Below are 17,500 nucleotides of genomic sequence, written 5' to 3'. Positions count from 1 at the left end.
ATGGATCATCCTTAAAGAAATCCTTTTTTGGAGATTTTGGAACCATGTTGTAGAGGTTGTAAGGATCATCCTTAAAGGAATCCTTTTTGGTGATTTTGGAACCATCTTGTAGAGGTTTTAAGGATCGTCCTTTAAAGGAATCCTTTTTGGAGATTTTGTAGCCATCTTGAAGAGTTTTATGGATCATCCTTAAAGAAATCCTTTTTTGGAGATTTTGGAACCATCTTGTAGAGGTTGTAAGGATCGTCCTTAAAGGAATCCTTTTTTGGAGATTTAGGAGCCATCTTGTAGAGGTTTTAAGGATCGTCCTTTAAAGGAATCCTTTTTGGAGATTTTGTAGCCATCTTGAAGAGTTTTATGGATCATCCTTAAAGAAATCCTTTTTTGGAGATTTTGGAACCATGTTGTAGAGGTTGTAAGGATCATCCTTAAAGGAATCCTTTTTGGTGATTTTGTAACCATCTTGAAGAGGTTTTAAGGATCGTCATTAAAGGAATCCTATTTTGAGATTTTGGATCCATTTTGTAGGAGTTTTAAGGATCGTCCTTAAAGGAATCCTTTTTGGAGATTTTGGATCCATTTTGTAGAGGTTTTAGGGATCGTCCTTTAAGGAATCCTTTTTGGAGATTTTGGAGCCATTTTGTAGAGGTTTTAAGGATCCTCCTTAAAGGAATCCTTTTTGGAGATTTTTGAGTCTTTAGAAGAATTTGCAAAAATGGGGCTATGTAATTTTTATAATAATGGAGTATATATATTATAAACCTAGATTAAATAAAATGATAGATTTAATGTATATATAAGAGTTTACAACGACAAATGCAGACATTTCTTGTCAACTGCAGGACAAAGGCCTCAGATATGTCCTTGGTCATGTCTGGGGTTTGGCTAGTTTTCATCACCACGCTGGCCAGTGCAGTTTGGTAATGGTGTGAGACCTTAGTCTGATCTCTGACCGCTAGCCAACCTATTGCGAGTGGCTTTGACTAGTACAGCTTTGCTGATCATGGCGATACACAGACCCTTTCACCACGTTAAGGTATCCCCACTCAGAAAGGGGTATACTGTATATATATATATATGTATATATATATATATATATATATATATATATATGTGTGTGTGTGTGTGTGTGTTTGTGTAGATATATATATATATATATATATATATATATATATATATATATATATATATATATATATATATATATATGTATGTATATATATATATATATATATATATATATATATATATATATATATATATATATATATATATATATATATATATACATATATATACTGAGACATACTTGTATGTAACTATTCCAATATACATAGGTGTATGTATATGTAAATACATGCTTATAAAAAAAACAGTATTCAACCAAATGATTTCTCCTGCAACAATTAAGGATAGAAATGAAAAACTCCCAGTAATGAACACATATAATATATTTGATATTAATGATAACACGTTGTATCACTATTGTCATTACATTGTTAAACAGGAGGTTTACATCAATAAGTAGTTATGAGTTGTTCGACCTTTTTTTCATATATTTCTTCAGTGGATTCAGAGCCATTTCATTTGCTTACGTTCATTTGCTTATGGTTTCGTTCATTTTTAATACTTAATGTAGGCTATTTACGAAGGATTTATTTGCATAGGCCTAATGAAAATAAATTATTTGAAATAGATAGGTTTTCTTAGGTTCTACTAAGGATTTATATACATAGGCCCAATGGTAGATAAATTATTTTAAGTATATAGGATTCCTGAATTAGAGTGTTATTTTTTTCTGGGTCTTTGATGGAAGATTTGAGTTTATTCTAATATACTTTCCTGGAAAAAAACTAGGAAACTTTATAGCAAAATGATAAAGCAGTGTGAAAATCATTTATTCTATTGTATTTTCAAAGAAGTTTTCTGAATTTATAAATAAAATGTTTGAAAGACATTGAGAAGAAATGTATTATACACATTTTTTTCAAGACCTTTGAAGCTGATTATTTCATAGTCAGAAATTTATATATATATATATATATATATATATATATATATATATATATATATATATATATATATATATATATATACATTTATTATAAACCCAGAACAAAATAACATCCCAATTCATTTCAATGAAACAACTATTAAAAGAAGGCCATTTTCAGGCTTCCATTAGCCCACCAAACCTGACTTCAAAAGGGATCCAAAAATGTCTTCAAAATGTCTCCAGAAGGGATTCAAAATGGCTCCGTAAACCACTCCCGTCACATCTCGCAATAAAAGGCTTAGGCACATTGTATATTAGGAAAGGTGGGCCGGGGGTGAGGGGTTGGGGGTGGGGGGAGATATGAAGGATTCTCCAAGTCTGAGAGAATTAGGACAGGTTTTATTTTTAGTATATATTAGTCTTATTACAGTGGAGATATATCTCCTTGGGGGAGATATATCTCCTTGGTGGAGATATATCTCCTTGGGGGAGATATATCTCCTTGGGGGAGATGTATCTCATTGGTGGAGATGTATCTCCTCGGAGTTCTCCTCGTGGAGATATATCTCCTCGTTGGAGATATATCTCCGCTGGGGAGATACATATTTTTTCCCTTGTTTCTCTTAAGGTTAATAGATTCGTGTCCGGTTGGTTTTAGAAAGGATTATGATTTGGGGAAAGTAAATTTTTATCCTTGAAGGAAAATGCATTTTTTCCTGGAAGGAGGTTTGTATTTTCACCGAGGGAAAATACGTTTTTCCCTGAAGGAAAATAGGCTTTTTTCCCTGAGGAAAAATACGTTTCCCCAAAGGAAAATACATCCTTAAAGGAAAATACATTGTTTCCATAAAGAAAAATGCATATTTTCCTCAAGGAAAATACCTTTTTCCCTAAAGGAAAATATGTATTTTCCTAAAAGTAAATACGTGTTTCCCATACTAAACTTAATAATGAATTTATAATGAGATTTATTCAAAGAAAATTTATCAATCTTCTTATGGGAAATAACTTAATGAACGAAAAATAAATGTATTTCACAGGTTGAATAAATTCTTTTTTATATACGATTTTGTATTTCTAGTGGAAATAGAATTTTTTTTATTAAAAATACAGTAATTTGTTTGGAAGATACAGAATTTCTTAAAAGAAAAAAAAATCTTGATATTTTATGTAATACATAGATTAAAAAAACAGCTTTTAATTCTCTTTTTTTATCATTATTATTCAATTATTTATTTAATTATTAATTACTATAATTATTATTTATGTCATTGTAATAGAATTAAGGATTGCAGATATTCGAAAAGATTTTTCTTTTGAAAACAACTCAATTTGTTGATTCCTAATTTTCAGGAAATGTTTTGAGGAATAGTTGGAATTGGATTAGGAATCTTGGCATTAATGGAACTGGGAATTGAAATGGGAATGGATCTTGGAATGGAACTTGGAATTGAACTGGGAAAGGGAACTTGGAATGGAACTGAGCATGGAACTGGAAATTAAAATGGGAATGGATCTAGGAATGGAACTGAGCATGGAACTTGGAATTGAACTGGGAAAGGGAACTTGGAATGGAACTGAGCATGAAACTTGGAATTGAACTAGGAAAAGGAACTTGGAATGGAACTGAGCATGGAACTTGGAATTGAACTGGGAAAGGGAACTTGGAATGAAACTGAGCATGGAACTTGGAATTGAACTGGGAAAGGGAACTTGGAATGGAACTGAGCATGGAACTTCTAGTAGAACTGGACATGGAATGTGGAATGGAATGTCTTGGCTTAAATATTGAGTCAATATAAAAAAATTCAAAGTTCAATTTATATATATAATATATTACATGTAGGAATATATATATATATATATATATATATATATATATATATATATATATACATATATATATATGTATGTATATATATAATATATATATATATATATGTATATATATATATATATATATATATATATATTTATATAAATATATATATATAATATATTATACATGTAGGAATATATATATATATATATATATATATATATATATATATATATATATATATATTTATATAAATATATACGGTATATATATATATACATATATGTATATATATGTATATATATATATATATATATATTTATATATACATACATACATATATATATATATATATATATATATATATATATATATATATATATATATATATATATATATATATATATATAGCCTATATATATATAGCCTATATATATATATATATATATATATATATATATATATATATATATATATATATATATATATATATATATATATATATATATATACATACATACATACATACATACATACATACATACACACACAGTATATCAATTTACATTACATAATTGAGATTCGTTAGTAATACCCATAACCCTAAACACATACACCGACATAAGTACAGTTTATCCGGTCGTTGATATATGCTTTCAGCACAGACATACGCACACACACACACATACTAACGCGCCTGCGCATTCTTCTCTCCGAGGTTTGCTTCTTCTTCGTCTTGAGCCCAATGATATCTTTGGTCGGTTTAACTGGACTAGAGTTTGTGGCTAGAAGAGGGTAGTCCATGGTTTATTTTTTTTAGTGGTAATTATACATATATATATATATCTATAAATATATATTGATATATATATATATATATATATATATATATATATATATATATATATATATAGCCTATATATATATATATATATATATATATATATATATATATATATATATATATAGGCCTATATATATATATATATATATATATATATATATACAGTATATATATATATATATATATATATATATATATATATATATATATATATATATATAGGCCTATATATATATATATATATATATATATATATATATATATATATATATATATATATATATATATATATACAGTATATATATATATATATATATATATATATATATATATATATATATATATATATATATATAAATAAATATATATGTACTGTATATATGAATATATATATATAGATATATATTTATATATAAATATATAAGTATATATATATATGTATATATATATATTTATATATAAGTATATAATTATATATAAATATATATATATATATATATATATATATATATATATATATATATATTCATATAAATATATATTTATGTAAATATATAAATATATATGTTTATATATATGTATATATATATATATATATATATATATATATATATATATATATATATATATATATATATATATATATATATATATGTATATATATATTTTTTTTCAATAAAGAGGAATAAAAATAAGTATATTTAATGTTTTTATATATCAACAAAATCACTTCAAATTGAAATGTCCGTGAATGACAAATCTCGACTTAGGTTACCATAACATTATTGGAACCTGAGTACTACCTCGAACTCTTCTTCTGCCACCAAGGTCTCTTAAAGTCTATGTTTTCATCTATTTTTTTTCTTATTCCACTTCACTAAACTTATTATAGTCAGAATTTTTATTTGTTATTAGCAGCAATTGAGGGTCATTAATTTCTTCTTTTTCTCAAAATCTAAAAATACATCCCATTGAAAAAATTATCTTTGAAAAAAAGGAAATATCACAGAGTGAAGCTGTTTTTTTTTTTTTTTTACAATATATCAGAGACAAAAAAAGCAAAAAACAGTGAGATAACTTCATTATGTATCTATTTCTCTCCATTGTTATTTTATTTTCCTATTTTCTTTGTAAATAGTTAACACTTCAGTTACTGTCTCTCCTTTTACTTTGTAAAATTCAGCACTTCAGTTATGGCCCCGAATTTTCTTTGTAAAAGCATCATTTTTTTAAAGCATCTGAGCTTATAGTTCATAGATGCTTATTAGTAAGCATTAATACACACAGACAGCCTTCAGTTCTCCATATCTACATGGCGAGAAAGATAAATAAAATAATGTTAAAAATGTTAAAAATCGTCTTGTGTCCTAATGCTAAAATTTTGAAAATGTTCTTATAAAACAAATCATTCTTCCAATTTTTATAAATAGTAGGAATTCATTGATGTATGTATCCAAAATGTTGAATGTTAGTAAAATTGATTTTTTAAAGTACCTTAAAAAGTCATTCTTTCAATTTTTATAAATAGAAATTTATTGATATATGTATCCAAATTTTAATTGTTAACAAAACAAAATTTTATAAAGCACCTTAAAATGTCAATTCTTTCAATTTTTATAAATGATAGAAATTTATTGATATATGACCCTAAACGGGTTTTTTAAAGTACCTTAAACAAATGAAAAAATCTTTCCATAAATATTTTCTAAATATTATTAAATCTTTCCCATCAAAGCTTTCATATATTTCTATTAATCATCAGTGTATACTCTTAATATTTCCAATATATTGGGGGTTCTTTCCCCCTTCAGAAGATTTTAGACATACCTTAATTACTTGCAAATGTCACAAAATAATACCACTCGTTTAGCCTTTCTGGAAGCGTTGCAAAAGTTGTAAAGGCTTTGCAATAAATGCAAGTGGATGTTTAGCAAGAGATTTTAACCTTCTCACAGTATATAGATATCTCCATGTATAATTTCCCCACATATCTTTAACACTATAAGAACGTACAAAGCAGACACCTCTTATCATAATCCTTATTTATCAATTATCAATTATAAATCGAGCATTTAACATTTAATGTCGACGATGATAACATTTAACATCCATTTTTAACATTTGAATTACCACTTAAGGACACAATGTACTTTATATATTTTTCTTAAACATCTTTCATGTCTTTGGAATTTGGTTCTTGATGTTTTGTCGACATCAGGATTGGGAAACCTCTCTCTCGTTTTGTCTGATGAGAATAGCTCCAACTATAGTACATTTTAACTCTGATATATCCAGCTGACATATGAAAGCTCTTGATATATCCACCTGACATATGAAAGCTCTGATATATCCACCTGACATATTAAAGCCCTGATATATCCACCTGACATATGAAAGCTCTGATATATCCACCTGACATATGAAAGCTCTTGATATATCCACCTGACATATGAAAGCTCTTGATATATCCACCTGACATATGAAAGCTCTGATATATCCACCTGACATATGAAAGCTCTGATATATCCACCTGACATATTAAAGCCCTGATATATCCACCTGACATATGAAAGCTCTGATATATCCACCTGACATATGAAAGCTCTTGATATATCCAGCTGACATATGAAAGCTCTGATATATCCACCTGACATATGAAAGCTCTTGATATATCCACCTGACATATGAAAGTTGGGTCATGTTACTGCGAGGCGTAAAATAAGGATTGTTTTGATATTAAATTCTTTTAAAACTCTGATCAAAATTTCAGTCTTTACTCACCAAAATGTATTTATGTAAAGCAATGTTTGTTTATTTGTTTATCTTGTTCTTTTTCATGGAATTTTTATCTTTATATGGCAGTTTTGTTTTGTATATGACGAAGCAAAAACACAATTTTCTTTTAGTACATAAATATAAATACAAAATAGCTGTCAGCATTTTCATATTCAACGCAATTAATATACTACATTCAATTATTAACCAAAAGCTGTCATTTATTTCCTTATTTCTTTTCCTCACTGGACTATATTCCCTGTTGGAGTCCTAGGGCTTGTAAGTTCCTGCCTTTCCAACTAGGGTTTTAGTCTAGCTAGTTGTATAATAGTATTCATATTATTATTGATATCTACGTACACTTGACATCTTATTTTAAGATATTTTGAAACTAATTCTTCAATTGGGTCATTTCACTGATGCTTAGGGTAACTTGATCTTCTCACAAGAGGACTTGAAAGAATGATTTGTTTAGTCAATTTTGTAACTTCGAGATTCATCTCTCGTCTCCATCATACACCGTATGCAGAATTTTGGAGAAGGATTCTCATATCAATATTGGACCTTTTTTTTTCCATTTCCAATCCTTTGTTTTTTATTTCTTGCAAGGATTCGACCCTTAGCGCTGGTAGAAGTAAGGATAAACGTTAGACTTTACAATATTGGACCTGTTTTTTCCATTTCTAATCCTTTGTTTTTATTATTTCTTGCAAGGATTCGACCCTTAGCACTGGTAGAAGTAAGGATAAACGTTAGACTTTACAATATTAGACCTGTTTTTTCCATTTCTAATCCTTTGTATTTTTTATTTCTTGCAAGGATTCGACCCTTAGTGCTGGTAGATCTAAGGATAAACGATAGACTTTACCTCACTCTACTGTTCAAGGTACGCGATTCGTGAAGACTGATTTGATCAAATAATATTTTAATGGAGAATAACATCAACTAATGGCCTTGGATAGTTCAACTTATATACCTTAAAGAGTATGATCTGATATTCAGACGGTCATTGAAAAAACAGAGGTGTGTGGTATTTCCAGCTTTCACTAGTCGCGATGGTTTTTCGCCAATGGCGGAAATATCTCTTCATTCAAGTAAATGCCAGACAAGGAGCGCAAACTTTTCATGACATTATAATTCACAATAACAAAGAGAGATAGTGCTTCCAATCATGGTGTCGACAAAAAAATGCCTTAATTTTATCTTTATATTTCAAAGATTATTCTATTTGCGGTTGCGACCCAAGCAACGCCGAGCGCAAGTTCTGCAACATTAGATGATATGAATATCACCTTTTAGGTGAGCCATTTTCACGTCCCATGAGGAAGAGAAGAGCTTTGAAAATTGGCGAAGTAGAGATTGGCTGAATTGCATCATCAGTAGTTGGAACTTTGTAGCCATTTCAAAAGTTCCCAGGAAGTATTAAACCAAACTTGTAGCCATTTCAAAAGTTCACAGGAAGTAATAAACCAAACTTTATTATAATAATAGACTGTATAATCAGTCATTACCTCTTTAATGTTTGAAGCAATTTGATGGACGCCCATCAAGAGTGTCTTATCAAAGCACAGAGCCAACTGAGTAGTAAACTACCTATTGGCACAGTTGTGACCTCGACTGGAAACCTAAGCACAAGGCAAGCTGTCTAACTTGGCACTAGGACATGCCCTTTTTGCTAACCAGAGCCTTGAGACGATGGAGATTGGTCGTTGTTTGCGGATCGCCCGGTGAAATCCTCAGGGCTATCTCGTAGTGTTTGCGAGCCTCTTCCAGTTTGCCGTTGAGGTGCAGAATGGCTCCTAGGTTTCGGTGGCTTGACACATCCTGGAAAAGAAAGGCGTTTTTCTGTTATATCTATGATAAATTGAAGTGTTCAGACCATGGTAAATTGTTAGTATTCTAAATGGAGCCACAGCATATAACAAACTACATAGCAGACTATTTTGCCTTCATTGCTACATAATGTTACAAGACTTGCAACATTTCAGGTTTTATTATCTTGAGCTTTCACATACAATACAAAATATTACATTAATACGAAACCAATACACTGAATAGAAGAGAAATGAAAGCAAAATAGGTTTTGTTACATTACTGACAAAATCTAGAAACGGGAAATCCTCGCCAGTATATGAAGTTTCTCATCTTCGAGTGATTTTGTCTTGGAACATTCTTGGCTTACCTGTGGTTGTAGTTGCACCGCCCTCCTGTAGAAACTCTCAGCGTGGTGGTGGCTGCCTGCGAGTCTCAGAGCCGTAGCAGCGTTGAAAGCAGCAGTATGGTCTTGGGTGTCTAACATAGCTGCCCTGAGCCATGCCTTCACCGCTTCTTCGACGCGGTTTTGTTCAAGCAGTAGCTGACCTGTAAAGTATATAGGAGTAAAGCAACCCTTTTGGCAAACGTCAGAAGTTGCAGCTTTAATTTCAATGTAAGATAATGGTAATTAGCAAAGGAAAAGTTGAAGAGATATTCTTACCGAGGTGTTTATGAGCGTGGGGATCACTCGGAGCCAGTGCCACAGCCCGCCGAAGCCACTGCTCTGCTTCCTCCACACGGCTACCCTGGGGTCATTGGAATGAAAAAATGAGTATAGAATGTTTTATACATTTATAATTAAAAGAATACAACTGGCTTAAATAGTAGTTAAGTAACAAGTTGCAACATATCTTGAATAGTCAATATTTTAATTGTTATTGTCTGGTTCACTAAACCAGAAAAGAGCATATGTTCTAGTTTGTGCTCTCATGGTCTTTCTGACTGAAATCAATACATATAATGTTTTACTGAATTCAATTACTATCAAATAGAGAAACATCACATACGTTTGCCTGAAGCATCCTCGAGAAGGCTAGGTGAGCTGGCACGTGGTGCGGGTGAAGAGCTAGCACCCTAGAGAGCACCTCTTGAGCTTCTCTGTACTCCCCAGACTCTAGGTGAGCCTCCGCCGTCAGTGTCAAGAGCGTGTGGGTGGGATATCCCTCTGGGGCGAGATGTAGGGCTTGGGATAACTCCTCCAAGGCGGAATGAGGGCGCCCCGCTAAGATGTGGATATGGGCCAGGCGTTTGTGACAGCTCGTCACTGCCCAGGAGTGGCTCCATCCATCCCTGGCTGGAGCCAAGGCAGTGCTCCGGCATTCTTTCAGTACCTGTTGATGATATTGATTAGTGGCTATCCCTTTTTATAAGACCCTTCAATAAGTTTGGTTATTTCAACTAGAAAATTATTTTGGAATTAAGGTAATTCCACTGATTTCAAGTTTCAATTTGCTCTACTTTTTGCAGATTTGTGTTTGGTAATCTTTTTGGCATTATCAAAACAATAGAAATGTCTAGATATTTACACATTATGTATTTACTAAACTATATGCAACGTAGCCTATCTAAAGTCACACTTGAAAAGGATATTAAAACCATAGGTCAAGCCAAATTTAAAGGTATAGGTGTCGGGTTTCAGTGTAGTATCATCCCAAGATATGGGTACCAGAATGTTAACCAAGCTAGCCCAACCCAACGCTTGTGGCCCCCAGCCACAGCAGTAACCTCCACAGTCACTTGAGTTTCTCGAGCGTTAAAGATTCAGTTTGCGTCTTGCTAGGCCTGTCCTAACCTATTGTTGAATATACTGTCAGCACCTCAGTCGTTTGGTCCACGGCTCCTTATTCAACATACTCAGAGCAGCCCTAAGAGAGTTTAATTCCTAGGGGTTCCCCCATCCGCCACCCGGGGGACGCGTCTGGTAGGAGTTTTTTCTCCCCCAGATTTTCTCTCCCCCAGAAACCTCCACAGTAAACAGCTTAAACTCACGGTTCCGGGCTGGGTCAGGCTGGGATCGATCTGCTGTCATGGTAATGACAGGCGAATGCATTACCGCTGCACTAGTCAGGAGGCTTGGCCGAAGAAGTGTTTTAAATGAGAAAGTTAGTTCTTTTTCATCTTTCAATCCTCATAATCATCTAGTTGCTTTTCAAAGAGACTTTTTGGTTATAGTAAGCAGCTCTTCTAGGAGAAGGACACTCCAAAATCAAACCATTGTTCTCTAGTTTTGGGTAGTGCCATAGCCTCTGTACTATGGCCTTCCACCGTCTGTGTTTAGAGTTCTCTTGCTTGAGGGTACATTTGGGCACATTATTCTATCTCAGTTCTCTTCCTATTGTTTTTTAGAGTTTTTATTTTTTATACAGTAAATGGAATACCTAATTTTATGTTGTTACTATTCTTAGAATATTTTATTTTGATTCTTCATTACTTCTCTTTTTCTTTGTTTCATTGCCTCACTGGGCTATTTTCACACATTTTCTTAGAAGTAATTTTAACTAAACTTTTATAAAAGCTAAAGTAAGAATAGTATGGAAGAAAAATTCATGATAAATACTATGACGACCACTTCAGCAAACTTTAATTTCTAAATGGCCTTGTACCCCAAATCCCTAATAATCTTAATTTGTAGGCCGTGGAGATACAATGATAATCCTCCCTCTATTCCCTGATAGCTAGCTAATCAGAGTAATGGATCCAAGGACGTGTTATTTTGATCCTCTGGGATCCTTTCTTAGGTTTCGTGAATGGGGAAGGGGAGTGTAGGATATGGTCAACAAATGAGGAAATATGAATAGAGAAAGATGAAGATAGCTAAAAGAGTAATGGATCCTAGGACGTGTTATTTTGATCCTTTAGGATCCTTTCTTAGGTTTCATGAATGGGGAAGGGGAGTTTAGGATATGGTCAACAAATAAGGAAATATGAAGAGGGAAAGATGAAGATAGCTAAAAGAGTAATGGATCCTAGGACGTGTTATTTTGATCCTCTAGGATCCTCTCTTAGGTTTCGTGAATGGGGATGGGGAGTGTAGGATATGGTCAACAAATGAGGAAATATGAATAGGGAAAGATGAAGATAGCTAAAAGAGTAATGGATCCTAGGACGTGTTATTTTGATCCTTTAGGATCCTTTCTTAGGTTTCATGAATGGGGAAGGGGAGTTTAGGATATGGTCAACAAATAAGGAAATATGAAGAGGGAAAGATGAAGATAGCTAAAAGAGTAATGGATCCTAGGACGTGTTATTTTGATCCTCTAGGATCCTCTCTTAGGTTTCGTGAATGGGGAAGGGGAGTGTAGGATATGGTCAACAAATGAGGAAATATGAATAGGGAAAGATGAAGATAGCTAAAAGAGTAATGGATCCTAGGACGTGTTATTTTGATCCTTTAGGATCCTTTCTTAGGTTTCATGAATGGGGAAGGGGAGTTTAGGATATGGTCAACAAATAAGGAAATATGAAGAGGGAAAGATGAAGATAGCTAAAAGAGTAATGGATCCTAGGACGTGTTATTTTGATCCTCTAGGATCCTCTCTTAGGTTTCGTGAATGGGGAAGGGGAGTGTAGGATATGGTCAACAAATGAGGAAATATGAATAGGGAAAGATGAAGATAGCTAATATAGAACTGAAGGATTTTATGTTAGGGCATGGTGTTGTGTAGGAAATTGAAAGAGGAACAGACTAAAAAGGACTTAATTGTTAAATATTGAGAATAATAGAAGAATAATCTATATGTTTCTATATCTATATAACTTTATACAAATTCCTCTCTGCGTGAGGATACCTTAATGTGGTGAAAGCGTTTATGTATCGCCATGATCACCAAACCTGTCATGTAGTTTTGTCTGCCCATACTAGGTTGGTTTGTTGTGAGTAGTCAAAGTAAAGTCTCCCACCATCACCAATTATCAGTGGCCAGCCTGGTAGTGAGAATGACCTAACAACAGGCGTGACTAATGACATGTCTGAGGCCTTTGTCCTGCAGTGGACTAGAAACGACTGCATTTGTTGTTGTTGTATACAGATATACATACATATTTGTTGTGTGTATATATATATATATATATATATATATATATATATATATATATATATATATATATATATGTATATATATTTATATATATGTATACATATATATATGTATATATATATTTATAAGTATATATATATATATATATATATATATATATATATATATATATATATGTATATATATGTATATATATTTATATATATGTATACATATATATATATATATATATATATATATATATATATATATATATATATATATATATATATGCATGAAATATGCATTATACCCACGAAATGAAAATTGTAGACTTGATTGGAGTTAGTACTTTCATCTTATTAGTAACATAGACGAGAGTCCGTCTATGTCACAAAGAAGGCAAACATACTAACTCCAATCAAGTCTTTTCAGTTTTCCTTTCGTGGTCATAATACATATTTTATACATATCAGATTTTGTGATTTCTACAAATATATACATATGTATAAATTTTTTTTTGACATTTAAACCTCTTTTTCATATTCCTATAAGCTATATATTATACTACTCATAATATCTGGTTTCTCTCTACCTCGGGATCAGAGACCCAAGGGGGAATCAACCCAAAGATAATAGCCTCTGTTTGTTTTGGGATTCGAACCTGGGCCCAAGAAACTGAGCTTCCATTGACTTGGCAACTCAGCCACATATATATGTATATGTATAGATTTATAAGTGTATGTTTGTATAAGTGTGTATGTATTTGTCTGTATTTGGCGTGCGTAAGCCCAGCTCATTAATCAGGCCGGCCGGGGAATCGAACCCGGGTCCAAGAAACTGAGCTTCCATTGACTTAACCAAGTCAGCCCCATATATATGTATATGTATAGATATATAAGTGTATGTTTGTATAAGTGTGTATGTATTTGTTTGTATTTGGCGTGCGTGTGCCCAGCTCACTAATCAGGCCGGCCGGGGAATCGAACCCGGGTCCAAGAAACTGAGCTTCCATTGACTTAAGCAACTCAGCTTCCATTGACTTAACCAACTCAGTCACATATATATGTATATGCATAGATATATAAGCATACGTTTGTTTAAGTGTGTATGTATGTGTTTGGATTTGGCGTGCGTTCGTGCGTACCTCGTACCTTTACTGCCTACGTCGTACCTTTATTGCCTTGTTGGGCTGATCCATCGCCTGAAAGGCAGCAGCCAGTGCCAAATGAGCCTGAGCCAGCCACGGTCGACTCCTCAACGCTGCGTGGTAGCTGTCGATAGCGCTATCTAGCTTCCCAGTCGAGGCTAACAGCAGACCTCTGTTGGAAGGAAAGCCTTGAGGTGTTAAAAAGTCAGGGGGCGTTTTATAGATCGTTTATTTTCTAAAGGTTAATGGTTGAAGGTGTTTGGTTTTTGTTCTAGTTTCATCAGAATAACTCAAAACTCATGGTCCAGGCAAGGATCGATGCGCTGCCATGCGTATGCTAGGCGAATGCGTTATCGCTGTACTAGCCAGGACGTTAATACTAATATAACATTTACTAGCAATATAACTAAAACTTTAGTGAAACTAGTAGATCGGGTTTCGAAATGTTAACCTTTACTCGAAATAAAATACTAAAGTACCTGATACAAAGACTATCTTAAACTTAATTACTCTTTTCAACTTCATTTCCCCTTCAAAGAAAACGAGATGAAGCTTTAAAGAAAACGGGCTGATGTTGACTCATAGATTTCCAACTACAAATATGAAAATTTAAACTGTAATAGGTGTTTTCTTAAATATTTCTTTAGTGTCTATGAAATAGAATTCGTTAGATTTACCTTTAAAAGCATCTAATAAGGTCTTGTATTAAAAAAATTCTTCTAGAATTTAAAGGCTTATTAACAACCGCACCATGATATATCTATTTCTATATATATCTATCTATCTATCTATCTATATATATGTGTGTATATATATATATATATATATATATATATATATATATATATATATATATATATATATATATATATTAAAGTGTATATATAATGTATATGTATATATATATATATATATATATATATATATATATATATATATATATATATATATATGTGTGTGTGTGTGTGTGTATGTATATGTATATATATATATATATATATATATATATGTATATATATATATATATATATATATATATATATATATATATATATATATATATATATATACATAACATTTCTCTGAGAAAATGAACAGCTATTCAACTTACAGATTATAATGAGTATCTGCCATATTTGGAACATGTCTCAGCGCCTCTCTGTAAGCCATCTCAGCTTCCTTCAACCGTCCCTGTTCGCTATAGACGACGCCCAAGTTCGATAACGCTGAAACAGAAAGGAAAAAGGGGTTTATTGTAATATTTATAGGTTTAAAACTATAATCAGTTTCTAATAGGCGTTTTTATCCCAGGATTTCATCACTTCTAAAGTTTTGACAGAATCAGATGCTTTTTAATAGGCGACTTTTGCTATATCAAGCCATGGGGGTTTAATAGCCTCTCTTGAGGCTGAATACATGCATATATAATCAGTTTCTAATAGACCTTTTTATCCCAGGATCTCATTGCTTCTGAAGTTTTGACAGAATCAGATGCTTTCTAATAGGCGGCTCTTGCTATATCAAGCCATGGGGGTTTAATAGCCTCTCTTGAGGCTGAATACATGCCTATATAATCAATTACTAATAGGCATTTTTATCCCAGGCTTTCATTACTGGTGAAGTTTTGACAGAATCGGATGCTTTTTAATAGGCGACTCATTGCTATATCAAGCCATGGGGGTTTAATAAACTCTCTTAAGACTGAATACATGCCTATATAATCAATTACTAATAGACGTTTTTATCCCAGGCTTTCATTACTGCTGAAGTTTTGACAGAATCAGATGCTTTCTAGTAGGCAACTCATTGCTATATCAAGCTATAAGCTTGTGAAGGATATTTTTTTCCATAATTTGGTGATTCAAGAATAGATAAAAATGCTTAAAAAGAAATTAAGGATGTTTAGTCACTTTCACCTTTATTTTTAATATAATTAAACAATTATCGCCAGGTAGTGTATAGGCCTATATATGCATTATCTACATATATATATATATATATATATATATATATATATATATATATATATATATATATATATATATATATATATATATATGTTTGTTTATATATATGTATATATTTATAAATATATATATATATATATATATATATATATATATATATATATATATATATATATATATATATATATATATATATATATATATATATATACAGTATATAAGAGGGGATTGGTGATGATTAATATGCCGACAAGAGAGAGAGAGAGAGAGAGAGAGAGAGAGAGAGAGAGAGAGAGAGAGAGAGAGAGAGAGAGAGAGAGTTAAAGTAAAAGTTAACACTACGTATATTCCCTCAATTTATTAAACAGGAAATTATACAGATAGATTCAAAAGAACTAAGGAGCCTTTAATAGAGAGAGAGAGAGAGAGAGAGAGAGAGAGAGAGAGAGAGGAGAGAGAGAGAGAGAGAGAGAGAGAGAGAGAGAGAGAGAGAGCGTGCGCGGACGTTCTCAAGCATGTAATGCATTTGCCGAGCCAATATCAGAAGCTGTCTTTTCCAGATGTTTACGCTACATTGAACAGCTGGCGACAGACGGAGGTGGAGGCTGGGGAGAGAGAGAGAGAGAGAGAGAGAGAGAGAGAGAGAGAGAGAGAGAGAGAGAGAGAGAGAGAGAGAAGCTGTGTTTGATCTCTAAAATAGTTGCATGTTTCTGACGTTGTGTTGGTAATCTGTATTTGAGAGAGAGAGAGAGAGAGAGAGAGAGAGAGAGAGAGAGAGAGAGAGAGCTACGTTATTTATATGTATAGAAAAGCTGTGCTTAGGTTGGTTTGCTGCAGATTCTCATTGTATTTTATTGTCAATGGAAAAGGTAATTCATATATCGTAGCATCTTATCGATGTATACACTCATATATATATCTTATATATATATATATATATATATATATATATATATATATATATATATATATATATATATATATATATATATATGTATCTAAAGTGGCTGTTCCTTTCAATTTCAGTGAGTACAATAAAAGAAAACAGAAGGTTAAAAGATTTGTCACTTAAAAGCCCCTCTTAGACACCCATGGAGTCCTCACAGTTAAGTATAATC

At 32.0% G+C, this 17,500-nt stretch overlaps 1 protein-coding gene across 1 annotated transcript in view; it reads right to left on the bottom strand.

The window, feature by feature from the left end:
- Positions 1 to 6,390: 6,390 nt before the first annotated feature.
- The window catches only part of LOC137625428 (protein O-mannosyl-transferase tmtc2-like), a 35,867-nt gene continuing 24,757 nt past the window's right edge, over positions 6,391 to 17,500 (bottom strand). The window contains exons 2-7 of the mRNA XM_068356337.1: positions 15,527 to 15,641; positions 14,440 to 14,587; positions 10,257 to 10,580; positions 9,911 to 9,995; positions 9,617 to 9,795; positions 6,391 to 9,258 (exon numbers count right to left, since the gene is read on the bottom strand). Coding sequence (XP_068212438.1) covers positions 9,091 to 9,258; positions 9,617 to 9,795; positions 9,911 to 9,995; positions 10,257 to 10,580; positions 14,440 to 14,587; positions 15,527 to 15,641 — 1,019 coding nt within the window. The 3' untranslated portion in view covers positions 6,391 to 9,090. The remainder of the gene's footprint in view (positions 9,259 to 9,616; positions 9,796 to 9,910; positions 9,996 to 10,256; positions 10,581 to 14,439; positions 14,588 to 15,526; positions 15,642 to 17,500) is intronic.

Source organism: Palaemon carinicauda, chromosome 32, assembly GCF_036898095.1.
Source record: "Palaemon carinicauda isolate YSFRI2023 chromosome 32, ASM3689809v2, whole genome shotgun sequence".
NCBI lineage: Eukaryota > Metazoa > Arthropoda > Malacostraca > Decapoda > Palaemonidae > Palaemon > Palaemon carinicauda.
Note: the sequence above shows the minus strand (reverse complement) of the source record. Positions and strands in the feature narration are given on the sequence as shown.